Source organism: Triticum dicoccoides, chromosome 3B, assembly GCF_002162155.2.
Source record: "Triticum dicoccoides isolate Atlit2015 ecotype Zavitan chromosome 3B, WEW_v2.0, whole genome shotgun sequence".
NCBI lineage: Eukaryota > Viridiplantae > Streptophyta > Magnoliopsida > Poales > Poaceae > Triticum > Triticum dicoccoides.
Genome location: NC_041385.1, coordinates 3,718,012 through 3,739,974, shown reverse-complemented (window position 1 = coordinate 3,739,974; position 21,963 = coordinate 3,718,012). Strand labels below are relative to the sequence as shown.

The 21,963-nt window shown below is 44.0% G+C and overlaps 2 protein-coding genes and 1 pseudogene across 2 annotated transcripts; all 3 read right to left on the bottom strand.

The window, feature by feature from the left end:
• Window positions 1-4,276: 4,276 nt before the first annotated feature.
• On the bottom strand, window positions 4,277-7,028 carry LOC119280399 (annotated as a pseudogene).
• Window positions 7,029-13,833: 6,805 nt separating this feature from the next.
• Window positions 13,834-14,241, bottom strand: LOC119274174 (probable transcriptional regulator RABBIT EARS). The gene has a single exon (XM_037554848.1). The coding sequence runs from the start codon at window positions 14,239-14,241 to the stop codon at window positions 13,834-13,836; it is 408 nt and encodes a 135-aa protein (XP_037410745.1).
• A 3,941-nt stretch (window positions 14,242-18,182) lies between these two features.
• LOC119280398 (probable transcriptional regulator RABBIT EARS) lies at window positions 18,183-18,845 on the bottom strand. Its single transcript, XM_037561258.1, has one exon. The coding sequence runs from the start codon at window positions 18,641-18,643 to the stop codon at window positions 18,230-18,232; it is 414 nt and encodes a 137-aa protein (XP_037417155.1). The 5' UTR covers window positions 18,644-18,845; the 3' UTR covers window positions 18,183-18,229.
• Window positions 18,846-21,963: the final 3,118 nt, after the last annotated feature.

The window sequence follows — 21,963 nt, the reverse complement described above, 5'->3', positions numbered from 1 at the left end:
CGGGGCGGGGTGGTCGGGGCGGGGCGGCGGTGCGGGGTTGGGATGAGGGGAGGGAGATAGAGGTGGAGAGAGGGGCAGGGCTGGGCATTTTGTTAGATAGGGCACAACTCTTTGCCTTCCGTTAGCAGACGGCAAAGAGCCTAGCTTACGGACATTAGTTTGGCCACTTTCTTTGCCGTTTGCTAGCAGACGGCAAAGATTCTTTGCCATCAGCTAGCAGACGGCAAAGAAAGTGGTCATTAGGTGGCTCTCGCCAGCGGCCCACCCTGCCTCTTTGCCGTCCGCTAGGTTCTATGCCATCAGCTAGCTGACAGCAAAGATTCTACGGACGGCAAACAATTTCTTTGCCGTCAGCTGCTCCTTTGTCGTCCGTTTTCCTCAAGCTGATGGCAAAGTCACTCTTTGCCATCAGCTAGCTGACGGCAAAGAACCGGATGATGGAAAAGTTCCTGATTCCAGTAGTGCATGCTGCCGGTACCTGGTGATCAATAGTTGTAAGAGGACCCTGCCTGAAATATGGTTCAATGTCAAACACTGGCTCTTCCTGCTCACTCTCAATGATCATGTTGTGCAAGATGACACATCCATTCATCACCTCCCACATATGAGATTTCGACCAGGTCAGAGCGGGGTACCGGACAACAGAAAATCGAGATTGAAGAACACCAAATGCCCGCTCAACATCCTTCCTGCAAACCTCCTGACACTTGGCAAAGTAGGAGCTCTTGCCTCCTAGCACGGGGTTTGAGATAGTCTTCACAAATATGGACCATCTAGGATAGATGCCATCTGCTATGTACTATCCCTTTTTGTAGTGGCACCCATTGACCTCGAAGTTCACCGGAGGAGCATGACCTTCAACAAGCTTGGAAAACACATTCGAGCACTGCAGTACGTTGATGTCACTGTGAGTTCTTGACATAGAAAAGGAGTGCCAAATCCATAGGTCATATGTAGTCACTGCCTCAAGTAGCACACTGCAAGCTCCTTTGGCAGCTTTGTACATCTCCTGCCCAATGCATGCGGTCGATGCTTCCAAGCATCTTAGGAAATCCTCCTGCTGCATTCTGTGCTAGGATCTGAGCAGTGTCTTCAGCATTGGGTGACCGCAAGTATTGTGGTCCATACACTGCCACCACTGCCCTGCAGAACTTGTACAAACACTCAATGGTGGTGGACTCGGCCATGCGTCCATAGTCATCTTGTATATCACCGGGAGCTTGATGTCACTTGAACTACGTTGGTATTTCCCCAAAGAGGAAGGGATGTTGCAACATAGCTACGTAGGTATTTCCCTCAGTTAAGAAACCAAGGTATCAATCCAGCAGGAGAACCAAGCAACACTATGTAAACGGTACATGAACATAAAGAACAAATACTTGCAACCCGACGCTTATGAGGGGTTGTCAATCCCTCTACGGGTAACGATGCTAAAAATTGTCAAGTTGACGGGATAAAAATTGTAATAGATTGGATAAATAGATATCGATAACACAGGAAATAAACTAAGTAATAAAAAGTGCAGAAAGGTATTTTTAGGTTTTTGGAATAATAGATCTGAAAATAAAAGTGAATAAAAATAGATCTCAAAGCAAATATGATAATGAATAGATCCGGGGGTCGTAGATTTCACTAGTGGTTTCTCTTGAGAAAATAGCATACGGTGGGTAAACAAATTACCGTTGGGCAATTGATAGAAGATCGAATAGTTATGACGATATCCAGGCAATGATCAATATATAGGCATCACGTCCAAGATTAGTAGACTGACTCCTGCCTTCATCTACTACTATTACTCCACACATCGACCGCTATCCAACATGCATCTAGCGTATTAAGTTCATGGAGAAATGGAGTAATGCAATAAGAACGATGACATGATGTAGACAAGATCTATTCATGTAGGAATATCCCCTGTCTTGTTATCCTTAATAGCAACGACACATGCGTGTCTTGCTTCCCCTTCTGTCACTGGGAAAGAACACCGCACGATCGAACCCATCACAAAGCACTTCTCCCCATGGCAAGAACAATCGATCTAGTTGGCCTAACTAAATCAAATATTCGAAGAAGAAATACGAGGCTTTAAATAATCATGCATATAAGAGATCAAAAGAAGACTTAAATAATATTCATGGATACAGATCTGATCATAAACTCAAAGTTCATCGGATCCCAACAAACACACCACAAAAAAGAGTTACATCAATTAGATCTCTAAGAGACCATTGTATTGAGTATCAAGAGAGAGAGAGAGAGAGAGAGAGAGAGAGAGAAAGCCATCTAGCTACTGCCTACGTACCCATAGGTCTATGGTGAACTACTCACGCGTCGACGGAGAGGCACCAATGAGGATGATGGACCCTTCCGTGATGATGTCTAGATTGGATCTCGTGGTTCTCGAACTTACGACGGATGGACTTGTTTTTCGTCGACTCCCCTAGGGTTTCTGAAATATTGGGATATTTATATAGCAAAAAGGCGGTGTGGGAGGCCACGAGGGGGGCACAACCCCCTGGGTGCGCCCTGGTGGGTTGTGCCCACCACGGGCCTCCCTCCTGGTACTTCTTTGGCCCATCTTGTGTCTTGTGTTCCAAAAAAATTCTCCAAAACTTTTTGCTGTGTTTGCACTCTGTTTGGTACTGATATTCTGCGATGTAAAAAACAAGCAAAAAAATAGCAACTGGCACTGGGCACTATGTCAATAGGTTAGTCCCAAAAATGATATAAAGTTACTATAAAGTGATTGTAAAACATCCTAGAATGATAATATAACAGCATGGAACAAGCAAAAATTATAGATACGTTGGAGACGTATTAGAGCTCAGTCTGCAAGCATCCTCATAGTTGTCGTGCACTTCTGGAGTGAGGAGAATCCAACTGTGCCGGTGCAATCCTTCTTGCAAATGAAATAGCTGTTGAACTCCCGGATGGCATTCACAATCCTGAGGAAGAGCTTACGGCTCATCCGATAACGGCGCCGAAACACTTTCTCGCCATGCAATGGAGGGTCAACGAAGTAGTCAGCATAGAGCAAGCAATAGCCCTCCATTTGATGCCTCTACTTGCTCTTGCGGTGGCCAGACGCCAATCCACCTCGTCGCGGCTTTGCATCGTTCGCGAATAGGCCAGCCAGATCGGCGAGGATCATGTGGTGCTCTTTGCCGTCGGTGTCGTCCTCAGCTTCCTCCTCAATCAGAGCCGCGAGCGACTCCTCGTCATCAGAGTCCATCGCCGAGCAGGCAAATCACCGAATACCTAGCAGGTGTGGTGGGTGAGCAGCCGCCGGTATGCCCACCTGCGTGGTCGGAGTCCTGGAGAGCTCGTCCAGGAGGGGGTGGAGGCTGTCGCGGCGAAACCCTCTCTTTCCGGCTGGGGGGTGGCCTTTCTAGCGGCGGAGCAGTGGTTGTGGCGCCGGGATCGGCATGCGACGAAGGGGGGAAGTGGCGTCCGGCCGCTCACGGGTTGAATCTAGGCAGGGAAAAGGTGTTTCTCGCCTGATAGTGGTGGCCCACGCGCCACTTTTCCTTCCGCCGGAGTCCCCAAGTGCACCCAGTCCGCTGGGTTCGGCCTGGGATCGTCGGGCCAAAAATGGGGAATTCGGCGTCCTAGGGACGCGACTAGGCCGTCGGTAGAAAAGGCGCCCCGGGGGGCTGTGGGGGGGGGGGGTGGAGATGCTCTAAGACTTTGTTTGAACTAAAGAGTGTTAGAGGGTACCCAGGTCCCCTTTGCTCCCACTATGCCTAACCATTTTGCTTGAGTTGTCGTGGCTGATTTAGCCTACCGTAGAAACTGGCTTGGCAGCTCGAAAATTTGTGACAGACCTGGGGTCAGTCAGAAAGTTGATTAAGAAAATATGTAGTTTTTTTATAGAGAAGATAATTTGTTACCATAATTTAAAATTGACTGGAAATGGTATTTCAATTGAGCATTGAAAAGAAATTACAGTGCCCTTCTAATTATCACTAGGTATGGCAATAACAAACAAAGAAATCCAGAATTCGGCCCGCTAGAAGCCTAGCTAACATGGGGAGGACGTGTAATCAAATATAACGTGGTCAGTTTTGGGGCACTTATTTGCATCTAGTGAATTGCTCAACTGGCTTTCCTCTGCGAGGTCATGTGTATGTTGTTCAAATGGTGCCGATAGTTAATTATGTCATGTGCTTCAGTGCACTTAAACTGATCGACCAGTAGTGTTTTGACTTAAAAGAAATCTCATTGTTTCTAATTTGTATTATAAGAAGGCGCAAAGTTGCTGTCTCAATGTTTGTCATTTCCGGCTTCTTGAAGCTAAATTTGAGGTGCAATGATGAACAAATGCTACACTATGCATATTCTGAAAGCAGAAGAATTTGATCCACCCGGGGATCTTGTTTGTAATACTAGCTCCTTTTCTTCTGGGAGAGCATGTTCTTGAACCATAACGCTGAGTCCTTGGGGTACCTCTTCAGAGTCTTGTAGTCCACATAGACGATACCGAAACGGGCAGTGTAGCCGAGTCTCCACTCGAAGTTGTCAAGCAGAGACCAAGCAAAGTACCCGATCACCCGGGCCCCATCGTCTATCGCCTTCTTGAGCTCGGTTATGTAGTCTCTGTAGTACCGGATTCTTAATGTGTCGTGCACACCGTCAGCGATGCTAATGTTGCCAGGTTGGTCCATCCCTGTGAGATGATCATTCATGTCCTTATGAGAACAACAAGTAGTAATTTGTTTTACCAGAAGAAGCAATTGCCATTTAAGATGTTGAAGTACCGTTTTCAGCAAGGATCATTGTAGGATTTCCATATCTTTCTTTAACATAGGTCACAGCCTTGTTGATTCCCCATGGTACAATGTAAAGCCAGTAGGAGTTTGCCTGCATGGACTCAACCAACTTATAGTTACAATGTTCCACAGAAAATCTGCACTAATCCATCTTTAAGGTATAGTAAAGAGTAATCCAGAACTGCACTTACATGAGCTCCAATAGGCACGCCATTTCATTTAACTGCAAAGACACGTACACATCACTGGGTCTGAGAATGTGAAGTATTTGCCATGGCAGAAGGAGTTGGCATGAAGGGGATAAAAGATCTTACAGACAAATTCAACATGCCAATCATCCTGGTAACTGACAGGCGTCAGGTTCCAAGTCCCATTGTCCTTCATGTAGAAAGAAGTGTATTGGTTGATACCAACATAGTCAATGGATCCTTTAACCATCGTGGACTCGTCGGCATTGAAGCGTGGCAACCTATCCTTGACAATCTCGAGCATCGTGAATGGGTAGCGACCATGGATGATGGGGTCAAGGAACCTGCAAGGACATTCATACAGTTTCAGTCTGCTTTCCTCCAAACAAAGTTGGTAGACATGTGTTACAATCTAAACCTGTGAAGTAAAATTTTATCCTCTGTGGTAAATTGGTTCAGGGTTTACCATCCAAGGTGGAAGTCCCTTGCCCTCTGCGCTGCAGCTTGATCAGCATTGCTGTTGCTCAAAGGTTCGTACCACACAAAATCCAAGAGAATTCCAATCCTCCCCTTTTGTTGATGCTATTAAATAGAATAGAATGATTGAATGGAACACAGTTAACATTCACTCTTAGGCACTGCCATTGAATATGTGATTCTTGAACTGAGAAATGACTTGAAGGTAATCTTCGGTCAGTCTTACCTGATACTTGTCACGGTATCGCCGCACAGCCGCAGCATGTGAGAGTATGAGATGGTGCGCCGCAAGGTACGGCTCTGTGGTAGAGTCACCTCCTGCAGAGCACTGAGAACACCTCCCCGGTGCATGGAGGCCAATGTCATACCCCAGCGCAGCGACGCACCTCGGCTCATTGAAGGTAAACCAATTCTTCACCCTGTCTCCAAACACCTTGAAACAGAAATCGGCATAGTCTGCAAACGCGCCCCTTTTGTAAAAATAGAAAAAGTTGGGCGTATCAACGACACATACTTAAATTCAACTTTGAAATGTGGAAATAATCATTAGCTATTTGAAATGCTTACACTATCCTTGGGCTTAGCCAGCCAAGGTACTGCTGATGGAGTGCCAGTGGGAGGTCATATTGATAGAGGTTTGCATATGGAGTGATACCTAATCCACCATTATAATAAGGGTTATTAATTAAACACAAAAGTCGGACCCTGGTGCTAATTAAGAGCTAACTAGGTGTAGCAATTCTAGTTACCTTGCTGAAGCATGTAATCTATGAGCCTGTTGTAGTAACCAACTCCTTCCCAGTTCACCTTCCCAGTCCCATCTAGAATTGAATTTCATACACAACTCCACTTCCATGAAAAACTCTTTTGAAAATTTAAACTGCTGCAGCTGGAGGAGAGATCATGGCACACATATACCTGGGAAAATCCTCGACCAAGAGATGGAAAACCGGTACGCGTCGAATCCCATGTTCTTCATTATGTCCACATCCTCCTACACCTCATAATCAATAAATACCTCTGTCAAGCGGCAATCAGGGACACACTAAAGAAGCACCACCAGAAACACAGCAATCAGCTGGATGATTAATCGTTGAGTGCACACACCTTGTACCTGTGGTACTCATCGACCGCCACATTGGCGGTGCCGTTGCCGGGGATCGTCCCTGTCCTCCCAACAACACAACCCGTTTAGATCCAATATGTAGACATGTAAAACTACATATGCATGTCGCTGTAGCACCACTACAACTTGTTCGGTGGAGCTAGGAGAAAAAACAAGATGAACCAAATCGATGGAAATGTTTTTACCTGGTATCTTGATGAAGGCGTCCCAGATACTTGGCCCTCGCCCTCCCTGCTCCGCCATCCCTTCCACCTGGTACGCCGACGTGGCCGTCCCGAACACGAACCCCTCTGGGAAGCCCTGCCGGCTCAGCCCGCCGGCGTCGTGGATCTCGGGGTTGAGCCAGTGGTATTGCGCAGAAGGCAGCAGCACATGAGCAGCTGGCGCTAGTATCAGCAGCACAAGAGCAGCTGCCGCTAGTATCAGCAGCAGCGCCGCCGCGTGCTTCATCGTGTGCGTGAGCGAGGAAGGGGGGGTGGGGACTGGGGAGTGAGGCCGGGGGTCAAGCCTTGGTCTGCGGGGCTAGATAATAGCAAATGTGTGTTTGTGTGCGACTCGTTAAACTAAGTAACTAGGGAACAAACAAGTTTGGACTTTGGAAGATAAAATATGTGCGCGCGCGTACCCAGGCCGGGGCAGCGGCATCGCATGTGCGATGGAACGGGATCTGTTGTTGCCGCTCTCTCTCACGCCGGATTGGAGGTAGACGAAGCACTTTTTCTGGCGACAAATGCCTGGGCAACTAACCCTTGCTATTTTTTAGCTCTCTTATGCTTTGTTATTGCTTGGGCCAAAATTTAGTATGCCGAGGTCTTTCCGAATCACACTGATTGGAGAGATATCCCGCGGAGCGTCACCTCAGTGGCGACAGGTCAGTAAGATATGCCCGAATCCTTGAATTAAGGAGGTTGATTGATGAGATGTTGTCGTCCCTTTCATGGGATCGAGGGAGTTGTTGGATGTGCTTAGTATTTGTTTTCCCATGATACGTGGGAAAATAAATAATCGCATATAGAGGGTCCATAGATGAGATTTTTCTCCCGTTCGAGGGGTGCAGGTGGTTTGCATTTGATGGGCATGTTTTCTTCTTTTTTCTGAAATCCAAATTTTGAACAGAAATATATTTTAGACTGAGCGTCTAGATCGCAAACAATTAATTTTGTTGTGTCCTTCGCGTCCATGGCTTTGAAACTAATGAATACTTGAAAAGATAATATCAGTGGCAGTCATAGAACTTGCATCTAATGTTCAGTTTAGTATTAAAATTTGCAAAATACGAAATTGCAGTAACATAACTTGTCTATGCGTGCATATACGGTCACTTCTTCCGTATCCAGCTGTATCTTATGCTCAGTGGCATGTTAGCATGAATGCGCCCCACATGTCAGTGGCCCGGAGTGGTGAAGCGTTGGGTGAGCCACGCATTGTCTTTTTTGTAGAAAGCGCCCTCGGCTTTTATTTAATTATACGCCTACCAGCACATGGTTCGTGAGAAACAAGAATTAAAAATAGCACCAGGGAATGGCGTTATTGCGAGGGATAGGGTAAGCGATAAGGGAGTGGGAGACTCGGAGTGCGGGAGGCGTCGTTTCCCATTAGAAAATAGTAGTGATCTATAAACAATCTTACATTTCTTTACATACAGAGGTAGTAGCATGTAATTATGAGCGCGAGTGAGGATACATTTTTACAATATTAACAACATTCACCGATAATTACATTGATTTTGGTTGGAATCAATGTGATAACATGCATCAAAATCGAGCATACCCTACTAGTTAAATTTAGTATTGTAGATGTTGATACTTTCTCAACAGATTTTACCGAAATATGCAAAGCTTGAAGTTTGAAAAATATGTACGCTCGCTTACGTTGATGGAGTATAATAGTATACCAATAGTGAGAGATATTATCCATCGTGGATCTTATCGTCATTGTGGTCATCTAGGCTCACTTCTCTCACGAAACGAGCGGCAAGCTCATGCTCATCCACCCCACCGACGACCTCGATCTTGTGCTCTCTCGGCAGTATGGCGTTGAAGCCGGCGATGAGGTCCGGGCTATCCCGGAACAGGGCTCCCACCCTCGACGCCACCTCTGTGATGCCGATGGCGATCCTGCCATGAAGCCATGCATGAACCCACAGCTCATAATATTAGTTAACCACTTTTTAACCTCCATGGATCCAACCAACCATAAACTATACATATGTATGGATCACTAGGTACGTACCCGTCCCTCCCGTATTCGTCGAATATGATGCGGAGAAACTCGCGGTAGGTGGCCGGGTTCGTGTTCATCACCGCCTTCACGAAGGTCGTCGGCTTCTCTAAACCCGCGGCCTGTTCGTCTGATAGACGGATCCGGTGGCGCTTGGGCAAGAAGGCGTTGAAGCCGGCGATGAGGTAGGGGGTGTCCCGGAACAGCGCCGCCACCGTCGACGCCACCTCGGCGACGCCGATCCTGCACGCCGTTAAATGTTGGTCGGTCGATCCATGCGTGGAGCAAATTTATGCGTTTATCGACATGGATAGGACGTACCTGCCCCTCTTGTAATCAACCATGACGCGGAGGAACTCGCTGTACGTCGCCGGGTGCCGGTTCTTCACCATCTTCATGTACCTCAAGGCGTCCTCCAATTCCAGAAACTCCCCGTGACTGTCCGCCGGCGCCATTGAAGCAGCTAACTAGCTTCTTACTCTTCTTCTCCTCTTGATTCTGCCCAGCTTGACTTGGACTACTGATCTATGTTTTTGATTCGATCAAACCTAATGACCATCATATATAGAAATATATAAACGTATCCATGGCAATCCCGTTATTACCTTGTCCTTGTCACGGACAAAACATCCGGCAGCTACTTGACTCAGAGACGTACACGGACGTACCTGAAATATAGCACTAGGACTTTGAGCGCCAGAAAATTAGGCACGCACGTACACTGCAGGGGACCTCCAGGGGTCACCTTTGGTGTCTTGGCAGCATGTTAAGTCGTGCGTCCAGTCGCCGCCATATTTCGCGTGCTGGGCGCTTCCTTTGAATTTTGTTTTATCTATACGCATTCCTGGGATTAGATGGGTCTTTTTCTAGTTTTTTCGGCTTTCCGTAGCTTTTGGCGAAAAAAAACATCTGTATGAAAAAAAAATTATGCTTCCATGATAAGTATAGATTTGCTTTTTGTCGGGGCATGGATTTGCTTCCACGAGCAGCACAACTGTGCTTCTCGAAAAGGAAAAAAAATATCGGAGGGGCGTTTTGGCTCCCTGCAGCATGTGCTCCCGGATGAACAGTAAATTCCAAAAATATCAAAAAGTTATTAAATTTTGGTCGATGTTCGTGTTAGTGTCGCAAGCCTGCTTGACAAATTTCATGCGAAACAGAGTAGCAATGTTTTGTCGGTAAAAAAAAATCAAAATTAAGGTGACATTTGGTCTTCAATTTGTTTTTGTTTCAAATGCCAAAATGCTTAACCTTTTTGCCTTAAAATGTGCAGGTAGCATTTGGATGTGACTAAGATCACAAACAATTTCTGCCTTGATTTTTTTGACATTTGAATAAATACTTTTGGGCCTGAGAGCATGTGCTCCTCGGGGCCAAATTGAATTTCTGAAGAAAAAAATATGCTTCCACAAGAAACAAAGATCCGCTTCCCATGAAGGCACAGATTAATGCCCACGAGAAGCACAACTAATCTTCCTTAAAAAAAATAAAAAACATGTGCTTTCATGAGACTAACATATTTGTTTCCTATTGAGGTACAGATTTGCTTCCGCAAGAAGCACAACTGTGCTTCTTGAAAAAAAAATGTGCTTTCATAATAAGCACAGAGTTGCTTTTGGTGGAAGTACGGATTAACTTCCGCGAGAACCATAGCTGTGCTTCTCAGAAACGAAAAGAAAGATAAGCTTCCACAACAAGCATAGATTTGCTTCCAATGAAGTAACATATTTGCATCCACGAGAACCACAGCTTGCTTTAGGAAAAAAATTCAGTGCTTCCATAGGAAGCACATATTTGCTTCCTCGAGAAGCACAATTGTGTTTCTCAGAAAGAAAACCACAACCGTGCTTCCAGCTCTGGTTGGTCTTCCATTTTCTCGACATTCATATTTTTCATTTGTCAGTTTTTACGTTTTTTGTTTTTATATAATTTTGTTTTATCTATTTTTTTTCTCTTATTTTTTGTTTTTTGGTTTATTACGTGGAAAAAGTTCGTCGAAACATATCAACATGTGATCTGTTTCTAAGATCTCGACGCGAGAAATCCAACGGTGAAAATTGTTCTAAATGTGGACGGCATGATTCAAAAGATAAAATATTTTGAATAAATGAAATTATAAAAAAAGAAACTCTCATGTTGCTAACAAATGGCGCACACCACTTGCCAGCTCCCGAGATGGTGGGAGTGACATTTACATGAGGTAATTTTTAACTAGTGATTCCACCTACCACGCCTCACTTGTAGTGAGTAGGTATTGGCCCGACCTACTAACCACTTGCCATCATCATTGCCTATGTTTTTTTATTCACATTATTATTGTTTGCCTACATATTTTACCTTTTTATACTAAAAGCACTTTACATAAAATTCAAAAATGTTAATCTCGCCTTTGGAAAATGTTAAACGTGCATAGAAAAATGTAAGAAATAAGTAAAAGAGTACAAAAATGTTAACCATGTGCACGGAAATATAATCATGTGCACACAATTTTTTGGGACATCTATAAAATGTCATGTGTTTCGAGAAAAATGTACGACTTCTCAAAAAATGTACGTGACATTTAAAAAACTGTAATTCAAAAAATGTGTTGTGCATTTAAAAAATGTTTGTATAATGCAAAAACAAATTGCATCGTTCATAAAAATGTTTATAACGTGTATTTGACATATGTTTGACATGTATTCAATAAAACAATGTTCACAATATATTTTCGTAAAACATGTTAGTCATGTATTTGAAAATATGAAACATTTATAAATAATTGTTTCATATTTATACGAAAATTGTACGACGTGTATGAAAATTATAGATATCAAAACATGTAAAAATAATTGTTTTAAATAGTGAGCTACACCAAATAGTGCGGTCCTCCAAATAAACTAGAGAGGGGCTACAGCGGCAATATAGCCGGATATTTCCGAACTTTCTCCAAACAATTGTACATGAGTTCTATAGCCTATCATTCAACGCCACCCTGCACAAACAATTATTCTGGGCTATAGTTGGGCTATAGCCGGCTATTTGAAACTCTCATTTAAAAATATAGTCCTAATGGATACAAAAATATATAATGCGTAGAAATCTGTTGAAAGAAGAAATTAAAGAAAACTGAGGACAAAAGGAAGTCAACAAAGAAAAGGATAAAGGAAGAACATCAAAGAAAACCAAAGAAAAAAAGGAAAAAGAGAAAGATAAAACAATAGTAAAAACCAAGAAAAAACATGCAACACTGTGATAAGCACCAAAAGAATAAAGAACATGAATAAAAATCCTCGCGTTGCTCGCCCGTAGGCGATTCCTAATAGGAATAGGTACGGTGAGCCATAGCCCTGACAAGCCACATGCTAGTATCGCATGAAGGTTTTTCCCTTCATGTAGTTTACTTTGCTGCCCCGTGTTGCCTTTTTTGGCTGCTCGCACATGTGTGTTCGTTCGCTCGGGTTTCATCGCTCACGGTAGAATTGGTTTTTCTTTCCTCTCTCTATCTAATGGGCACCAGTCCGGTTTTCGCCTGTTTTTTGTTTCTTTCTTTTTCTGTGGTTTTCTTTACTATGTTTATCGGGTTTTTTATTATTTTTTCTTCTTTTCTCTTTTCTTCTTCAGTTTTCTTAGGTTTTAATGTTGTTTCCTATCTTTTTTGCGGCTTTCTTTGGTTTTCAATTGTTTTATGTTTCTCTACTAGTTATCTTTGTTTTTTTTCCTTTTTCTTCTTTCTTCTTTCTTTGGTTTTGATCAGTTTTCTTTGTTTTAAATGTCTTTCTACCCTTTTTCTTTGTTCTTCCTTTGGTATTCACCTGATTTCTTCGTTTCTTTATGTTTCTCTTCTTTTTTTTCATTTTTTTCCTTCGGCAGGTCTCTTGCCTAGTCTTACTTCACTACTCGTTTCTTTTTTCATTATCCATGCTCGGATTCAAACATCTAACTCTCTAATAATTATTAGAGAGTTTCCTCAGCTGAATATCTATCATGTAGTAGATTGGTAGTAGTGTTCCTTACATTATTCACCCTGCTACCAGAAAAGGCAAATTCTCCATTTGTAATTTCATGATGACACATTGAAGTAGCGCTATTTTTCACGTTATTATGCTGTTAACAAATTCCTAATTTGCCTGCAATCGGACCAAACGGTTCCCTACCGTGTAATATCGTGTGCACATGTATCTTGATGCCCGCACACATGTCAGTCAGATAGACAGCAAGCATCTTGCGGCCCAGCAGTCCGCGCGCAGGGGCTACAGATGGTCGTACGGCTTTGCATGCATGGTCCATGCAGGCACGAAGAGAGATTCCTTGCGCTGTACTACATGTGAAGAAAAGTCTTTCCTTTCCGAGTCAGTGAGAAGGGCCGAAAATATGGACATGCAGATAAAAGTTGCAAACAAAATTGAAAAAAGCCAGCCAGCTTCCAATTTCGTTGAAATTGAAAAATAGTTCATCCAGATCGACATGGAAGTCCTGGTAGCATCGACGTCAAACATGGCCAAAGCGCTTGATAGCTACACAACCAACCACAAGCAGATTACTGCAGAGACAAACCATCAAACCAGCAACGAATGACAAGAATTACAATGACCATGGAAACAAAAGCTGCACAAGTTGATCACCAAGTTTTTTTTGTATCTTTCTTTTTGCGAATATATATCCGATAAATCAATGAGACAAAATTTGTTGTGAGTAACCTTGGAGCTGATGTGAAAAAGATATTGATGTACGTATTTCTTATTATGTTTTGAGTACTTCGTATTTCTAATGTACTTTTATACCACCTCTATATATCAAAATATAAGACGTTTTTCACACTATCAGAGGCAGTAATAGATTTGAGTCCTTTTTCGCAAAAGAAAAGAAAAACTTCGGAGACAGGGGAAGACCATATGGGTGAATACATTTGGTGGACACACACACACCTACCTGACTAATAGCTAGTTCAACAAGGACGAAAAGAAGATTGAAAAGGAAGATAAAAAAAACATACAGAGGAAGATAAAAAAACATACAGGAGGATAAGAAGATTGAAAGGAAGATAATAAAAACGTACACACGAGGTAGCTAATTAAAGCTTGAGGTTGAGATCAAGCTGCTGCAACTGCTTCTCGCCGTCGTCGTCAAGGCGCGCGTCTGGCCATCTCGCCGGCGCCTTTGCCACCGCCGCGGCCGGCCAGTAGCCGTGGTCGGGTTGGAGGTAGAGGTGAGGGTTCCAGCTGCCGGCCCGCTCCTTCTTGTGCACATTCTGGTGGCCCCCCAACGCCTGAGACTTGAGGAACTTCTTGTCGCAGAAGAGGCACGAGAACAGCCGCCTCGACCTCGCTTCGCCGTCATGGCCACCATGGCCGTCGTGGCCGGCAGGGGCGTTTCCTTCAGCCCAGAAGGAGGTGGATGGGGGTGCCGGTGGTGGACTCATGGGGGCCAGCGTGAGGGACAGGTCTAGGGAAGCGGCTGCGCCACGGGGAGCCTGATCCATCGGAGAAGAGAGGGCCGGCAGGAGGAAGATATTTGCCGGCCAGCAGCTCTGCTTCTCCTGTACTAGTGGCTTTCACTCTCTAGCGTAGCTAGTTGCTGGAGTTTATAGATGGAAGCGTGCCACTTGCTAAATCTGGGAGCCGCACTATTGCGAGGGGCACCAACGTGCACCCCACCGGCTGTAGCCAACCACAGAGGAACACCAGCCCATGAGAGGGACGTCAAGGCAGATCATGGCTACAGAGGTGGTGATCCTGCTTTGTTGATCCTTATACAATTGGTGAAAGGTCAAAACCGCACCTGAACTATGTTTCCACTACAACAATGATTATGGCCCGATCAAGGGATTACTGATTTACCAAAAAAGGGGGTTGTGAGGTTCGTCGACTCATGGCGGCATGCAGAAACTTCAAATCCATGCATGTCTAGAGGATAGATTGACAAAGAGATTGGGAGTAGCAACAAATCATAACGTTGGCTCGATGTTTCCGGGCCACGATGGCGAGGGTGGTGGTCCTCTCTAAGAATTAACGTTGTTGTGACGGGTCTTCCAGATGCCCTAAACGATGCCAGTCATCATGGTGGAGCGAAACTTCAAAGGGGTGGGGCATAGTTTTAAATAGCCGGCTACAGCCTTTTTAGCATGGTGTCGCTGAATGTCCGCCTTCACAAATAGCCCGCTATAGCCTGCTATAGCCCGCTATAGCTGATTTGGAGACCCGGCGCTATTTTCCATAGCCCGCTATTTAAAACATTGGGTGGGGCAGGAGGGGGCGACGGTGAGTTCCGGTAACTTTGTGCATGAAAAAGACCAGAATTGCAATTGCCTGGGAGCTCAAGGCGATGGAGGCTATGCACCTTTTCATTTAGTTTTTGGAAGTGTGTCGATCAATGACCCTAAAACTTCTGCAACAACAAAGTAGAATCTCAACCTACATATATATAAATAGGTGGTCACAATAACATGTTTGCAAACATATCACCTCAACATACAACCATACACAGGAAAATACACATCTCAATAAGCAACTGTGCATGGGAAAAGTGTTCTTTAATCCCACTATTTCAATAATTATTTTACCGATATGCAATAACCAGTACAATAAAACCGTGTATATTTCAGTTTCACTTTCATGCAACCAAATCTCCCTAAAAGATATTGCTGCCAATTCTTGCAGGAACGCATGGGCCGGGTATTCTCTAGTTTCATTCATACACAATTCATGGAGCATCGATATAGATACAATCATTTTAGCTATCTAAGAGCATACTCAATGATGGTATGCTATATACATTTCCCCCTTTTGTTTCCCTACTCCAAAGCTCAATCACATATGGCTCGTATTCCGCTGCACCCGCTTTCACCCTCATACTCAGGGTGGCGTCATCCGATCTTATTATATAGACAAGTAACTTGGGCAGATGTTTGATTCAAGCATTTTCCTAAAGGTAATTTTATTGACTCAAATGCCGCATCGAGATGAGACTGAAAACATTAAGTACATACTCGGCGTGTGCATACCAAGGCGCAAATTGCTAGGCTTTGGTATATATCGCTTGTCTAAAATGGATTTTTTAATATATATATATATATATATATATATATATATATATATATATATATATATATATCAGGACCTACTCGCATTTGATTTCATATTTCAGGAAAGTTAAAGGTAAAAAAATGTAGCTATGACACGTGGATTACGTGGGTAGTACTGTGGCAGGCTGGAGCCATTACTCTCACGACAATGTGCCAGGTGTTTTGATTAATTCAATGGTTCAATGACCGTGACTATGTCTCCAACGCGCAGGTCCTTAGGGGCACGTGCATGGAGACTCTGGCTCCGGTAAGGAAACGGCGACAACAACACGTCGACAGTTTGTTGTGGTGACAGTAGCAGTCACTCGGTGGTCCAAGAACCTCGATATATTTTATATTATATTTGGGGTGCTTTGTAGTTTTGGTGAATTTTATAATAAACCCAAGCCTTCTTCGCGATGTACCATCAAAATCTCGACACGTGTGCCTAGGTTGCTTATACTTTTCAAATTGTAGTCCGGACAAAAGTCAGACCACTGGAATAAGATCTTCATCAACATCATTAGCATATATAAGTCTTCTCTTTTTGTCGTCTCCGTTCAATCTAGCCAAGGTGCCAAGACATGCATGTACCATATGTCGGCACATAACAAGAAAACCTACACATGGCCAAAAGGAGATGCCTCCACAAACGTACTCATCAGATGTGTCGCCGTCAGTTAGTACGTTCTGACAAGGTCTGAATTATGACTCGGCCTGTCCCTGCATGCACGCGAAGACAAACACTTCACTTCAGCTGGCATACTTTGCTCAAGCCTCAGTCTATAGTATACATCGTCCTTTCTAAGAAAAATATTATGCATCAACTGTGGCCACAGTGCTCGATCTTTGGCCTCCTGGACCACTGGACGTCGTACGGCTTTGCATGCATGGCCCATGCAGGCACCAAGAGATTCCTTTCGTTCTCTGTACAGGTAAAGAAAAGTCTTTCATTTCAAGTCAGGGAGAAAAGTCTTAAGAGCATCTTCGACAGGTGCACAAAAATTCCGCGCCCAAAAATAATTTTAGCGCGTCACTGTAACACTTTTAGTGCGCCGGACCCCAACATTACTTTAGCAGATGCCCAAAAACACTCGTCCAAAAGAACCCGCAGGGTAAATTGTGAAGCGTGCGCAATTCCGCGCCTCAAATTTGCAGCACGTGGTAGCGTTTTTCAACGCGCGCCCAACCCTTTTTTACACGTGTACTGTTTTACAGCTTCTGCTGGAGCTGTCCGGCGCCAAAAAAAAACCTGAATTTTAGCGTGCGGCCTAGTTTTTGGGCGCCTGTTGGAGATGCTCTAAGAGCTCATGCATTTCATTTGACTGTTACACCCGTTAACTTTCTTCTTGCTAATTTTTTTTGCTGCAGCTGAGACAACCTGAAGAATTGATGCTCCTCGGTGCATATATATAAACTAAAGTTAGGGGGGAAATGCATAATGTATGGTGGGGAAAAGGCCCGAAAATATGGACATGCAGATAAAGGTTCCAAACAAAATTGATAAAAGACAGCCAGCTTCCAATTTCTCGTTTTTTTTTTTTGCACATCAGCTTCCAATTTCATTGAAATTGTTAAATAGTTCATCCACATCAACATGGAAGTCCAACATTGAAATTGACAATCCGGTCCTCAAACATCACTAAACTGCCTGATAGCTACAAGACCAACCACGCGCAGCTTACTCGACGCACAAACCAGCAACAAATGACAAGAACACAACACAAAGTCCAGTTTCACAATGACCATGGAAACAAAAGCTGCGCAACTTGACCATGGATTTTTATTCTATCTTTCTTTTTGCGAATATATATCCGATAAATCGATGAGACAGATTTTGTTGTGAGTAACCTCGGAGTTGATGTAACGTATTAATCGTCACTCATTTAGTACACCTTTGTACTAAGGCCCTGTTTGGTTCATAAGTCCTAGGAATTTTCTTAGTCCCAACTTATAAGTCACACGTCTCTAAAAAGTCCCTACATGTTTGGTTCCTGGGACTTAACATGGACTAGAAGACTATATTACAACTATAAATCCCTATAAGTCCCTCCTTGAGAGTCTTATTTCATAAGTCCCAAATGCCCACTTTAAGTCCCTATAAGTCCCTCCTGTTTGGTTTAGATGGGACTTATAGGGACTTTTTTAAGTCCCTGGAAACAAACACCCTCTAAATCGGCAACAATTCATACTAAATTAATGACAGTTAATACGGATCAAAGGGGGTATAATACATTTGAGTCCTTTTCCAGTGAAAACCCACGGAGACAAGGGAAGACCATAGTAATACTACAAACCAAAGTATATGTATAGTACAGGACGAACATGCGTGCACACACTAGCTAGTTCAAGGAGGATAAGAAGATGGAATGGAAGATAGTAAAAAACGTACGCACGAGTTAGCTAATTAAAGCTTGAGGTTGAGATCAAGCTGCTGCAACTGCTTCTCGCCGTGGTCGTCAAGGCGCGCGTCTGGCCATCTCGCCGGCGCCTTTGCTGCCGCGGCGGCCGGCCAGTCGCCGTGGTCGGGTTGGAGGTAGAGGTGAGGGTTCCAGCTGCCGGCCCGCTCCTTCTTGTGCACATTCTGGTGGCCCCCCAACGCCTGAGACTTGAGGAACTTCTTGTCGCAGAAGAGGCACGAGAACAGCCGCCTCGATCTCGCTTCGCCGTCATGGCCGCCATGGCCGCCGTGGTTGGCAGCGGCGTCTCCTTCAGCCCAAAAGGAGGAGGACGGGGGTGCTGCCGGTGGTGGCGGTGTCACGGGGGCCAGGGTCAGGGACAGGTCTAGGGAGGCAGCTGCGCCATGGAGAGCTTGATCCATCGGAGAAGAGAGGGCCGGCCGGGGGAAGATATTTGCTCTGCTTCTCCTGTACTGGCTTTCACTCTCTAGCTAGCTGAGCTGCGTGGGTGTGGAATGAATGAGTTTATAGATGGAAGCGTGCCACTTGCTAAATCTGGGAGCCGAATTATTGCGAGGAGCACCAACGTCTACCGCTGGTGGGCCCCACTGGCTATAATTTAAGGGTTCAATGACCAGGACTATGTCTCCAAAGCGCAGGTCCTTAGGGGTACGTGCACGGAGACTTCCCGCTAAGGGAGGGGCGATAACACCACGTCGACAGCTTGTTGTGACGACGATAGCAGTCACTCGGTGGTCCAATGACCCCGATGTATTTTATATTATGTTTGGGCTGCTTTGTAGTTCTGGCGAATTTTACAATAAACCAGGCCTTCTTGGCAAAACAAAAGACTGCGATGTACCGTAGCATGCTTTGGTTGCTTATACTTTTCAAATTGTAGTCCGGACAAAGCGCACCACTGGATTAGGATCTTCATTAACATCATAGCATATGAATAAGGGTCTGTCTATGTTGCATCTAGATGTGAGATAATATTTCACATCTAAGCTGTCATCATCCTCTAATCAAACAACCAGCCTGGTTGCACCCGATCACCCTCACACACATAGACGCTTATTTGTATTGTTTGTTTGTGTCTGGCCAGTCAACCCCACCCAGCCGACCTACCTCTTCCCCCTGGACCTTGTTTGTTGGGCTTTATTTGTCTATTTGTTTGTTTGACAAAAAAGAAGAGCTACATGTGCGCAGAGTCCTGGGCCTTGTTGGCAGAAAAAAAAAACAGTTGCAAAAGAAGCTTAGGTGGCTGACGAAAAGTTGCAAAAACCCAAGTACAAAATTTGGCCTCTCCTTATAGATCCTTTCTGGCAAGATCGTGTACAACCTTGTAGATAATTTCTGATGGTAGATCTTTATTTTTTGCTCTTGATTATCCTTTCTTTTTCCATCAAACATATGATGGTCCTGGTCTCTGGAAAACACACACAACAGTTCAACAGTTTTTTGTCGTCAAAAAAATCAGAGCAAAGTCTTTCTAAGCAGAACAAAAACACCTCCTTGTTCCAGTTTGCATGCAACTACTTTCAGACGGCATTTGTTCCCATTTATTCAACAAAAAACATTGCCTTCCCCAGAAAAACTATAACTACATTTCTATATACAACCTGATCAAGAAAATATATTTGGCCTCACTAGGGAAAAGAAAGAGGAAAAGATGCATCATTACCTTGTTAGGGAACAAAATAAAAAGTGCTGACTCCGAATTTAGAATTTTTCATCTAAGAAAGAAGAACTTAGAATTTGACTGCATCTCAGTGTATTATGCATGTTCACAAAAAAGTGTTGGCACCAGATAAGAAAGAAAACATCATATGACAAATGTTAGCATGTTGCCCCTAAGAAAAAGAACTTAGGGGTGTGCTCCTCCAATCCATAAAATCTTTAGGCGAAGAAAAGCATAATGTTAAATTTTGTAAAAACTGATGACCGCGGGAAATGAAGATAGCTATGCAGGGGACTACGTTGGCACTCAGGTATGATTTGGCAAAAAAGAAAAATAAATAAATATTGATCCATAAATACACATGGGACCATGAAAAAATTATGACAGGAAAAACATGAGATGAACTTACTGCTTTGTTTTGATTGTAGACTGTGCATCCCAGTACCCAGCAGTGGTGTTTGACCTGAGGCTTTTTCAAATGCAAAACAATTTCTGCAGATAGTTCCACCTTACTCATTTGCCTCTCAGGGTCATGAGTTTGCAACACCATCAAATTCTCTTACTAACTAACAAATAAATTCCACTTGGTGGTCAACATGTTATCCCTTTTGTCCAGTAGAAACAAAGATTTAAGTCGGTTATTCTTTTGGACAAATAAAATGAGTAAAGTGCTTGGGAAGAAAAATTATAAATTGTATCCTCTCTATATCAAGTAGATATGAACCCTATCTATCTCAACATTTTGGCCCCCAAGTCGAGGGTCGAGTTGCTAGTGACGTGAAACAAAAAACTACGAGCCGAGTTGCGAGTCGATGATGGACTTGCAACTGGCGTTACCACAACCACAAAAAAGAAAAAAACAATCGCGAGTCGAAGGTCAACTTGCAAGTGGCACGAAACAAAAAAGTATAGGGCCGATTTGCGAGTCGATGGTGCACTTGCAACTGGGGCGATTACAACTACACAATAACCCCAATAACGCATCGAGGGTCGACTTGCAACTAGGGTGACTTCGACTACTAAAAACCAGTTACGAGTTGGGGGTCGACTTGCAAGTAGCATGAAACAAAGAACTATGGGTCCGAGTTGCGAGTCGATTGTGGACTTGCGACTGGCGATTACAACTACATGAAAACCCAAGTTGCAAGACAAGATTTGACTTGCAAGTGGCGTGAAACAAAAACTACGATCCGAGTTGCGAGTCGTTGGTGGACTTGCAACTGACGTGACTACAACTACACAAAAAACTGATTTTGCAAGTCAAAGGGCGACCTACAAGTGGCATGTAACTACGGGTTCGGGTCGATGGTGGACATGCAACTGGGGCGATTATAAACTACATTAAACCCTAGTTGTAAGTCGAGGGTCGACTTGCAAGTGACGTGAAACAAAAACTACAAGCCCAGTTGTGAGTCGATGGTGGACTTGCAACGGGGCGTGACTACAACTACAAAAAATACCCCAATTGCAAGTCGAGGGTCAACTTGCAAGTGGCATGAAATAAAAAAGTACAAGCCGAGTTGCGAGTCGATGGTGCACTTGCAACTAGGGTGACTATGACTACAAAAAAACTAGTTGAGAGTCGAGGGTCGACTTGCAAGTGACATGAAACAAAGAACTACGGGTCTGAGTTGCGAGTAGATGGTAGACTTGCAACTAGGGCGATTACAACTATATAAAAACCCCAGTTGCAAGTCGAGGGTTGACTTGCAAGTGGCGTGACTACAACTATCCAAAAAACCTAGTTTGCAAGTCAAATGGCAACTTGCAAGTGGGCATGAAACAAGAATTACGGGTCCAAGTTGCGAGTCGATGGTGGACTTGCAGCTGGGACAATTACAACTACATAGAAACCCCAGTTGCAAGTCGTGGATTAACTTGCAAGTGACCTAAAACAAAAAAGTACGAGCAGCGTTGCAAGTCGATGGTCGACTTGCAACTGGCGTAACTACAACTACACAAAAAACCAGTTGCGAGTTGAGGGTCAACTTGCAAATGGCAAGAAACAAAAAGTACAGGCTGAGTTGCGAGTTGATAGTGGACTTGCAACTGCGGGGACTA

Coding starts and splice junctions, on each gene's coding strand:
- LOC119274174 (XM_037554848.1), bottom strand. CDS start 14,241: ATGGATCAGGCTCCCCGTGGCGCAGCCGCTTCCCTAGACCTGTCCCTC.
- LOC119280398 (XM_037561258.1), bottom strand. CDS start 18,643: ATGGATCAAGCTCTCCATGGCGCAGCTGCCTCCCTAGACCTGTCCCTG.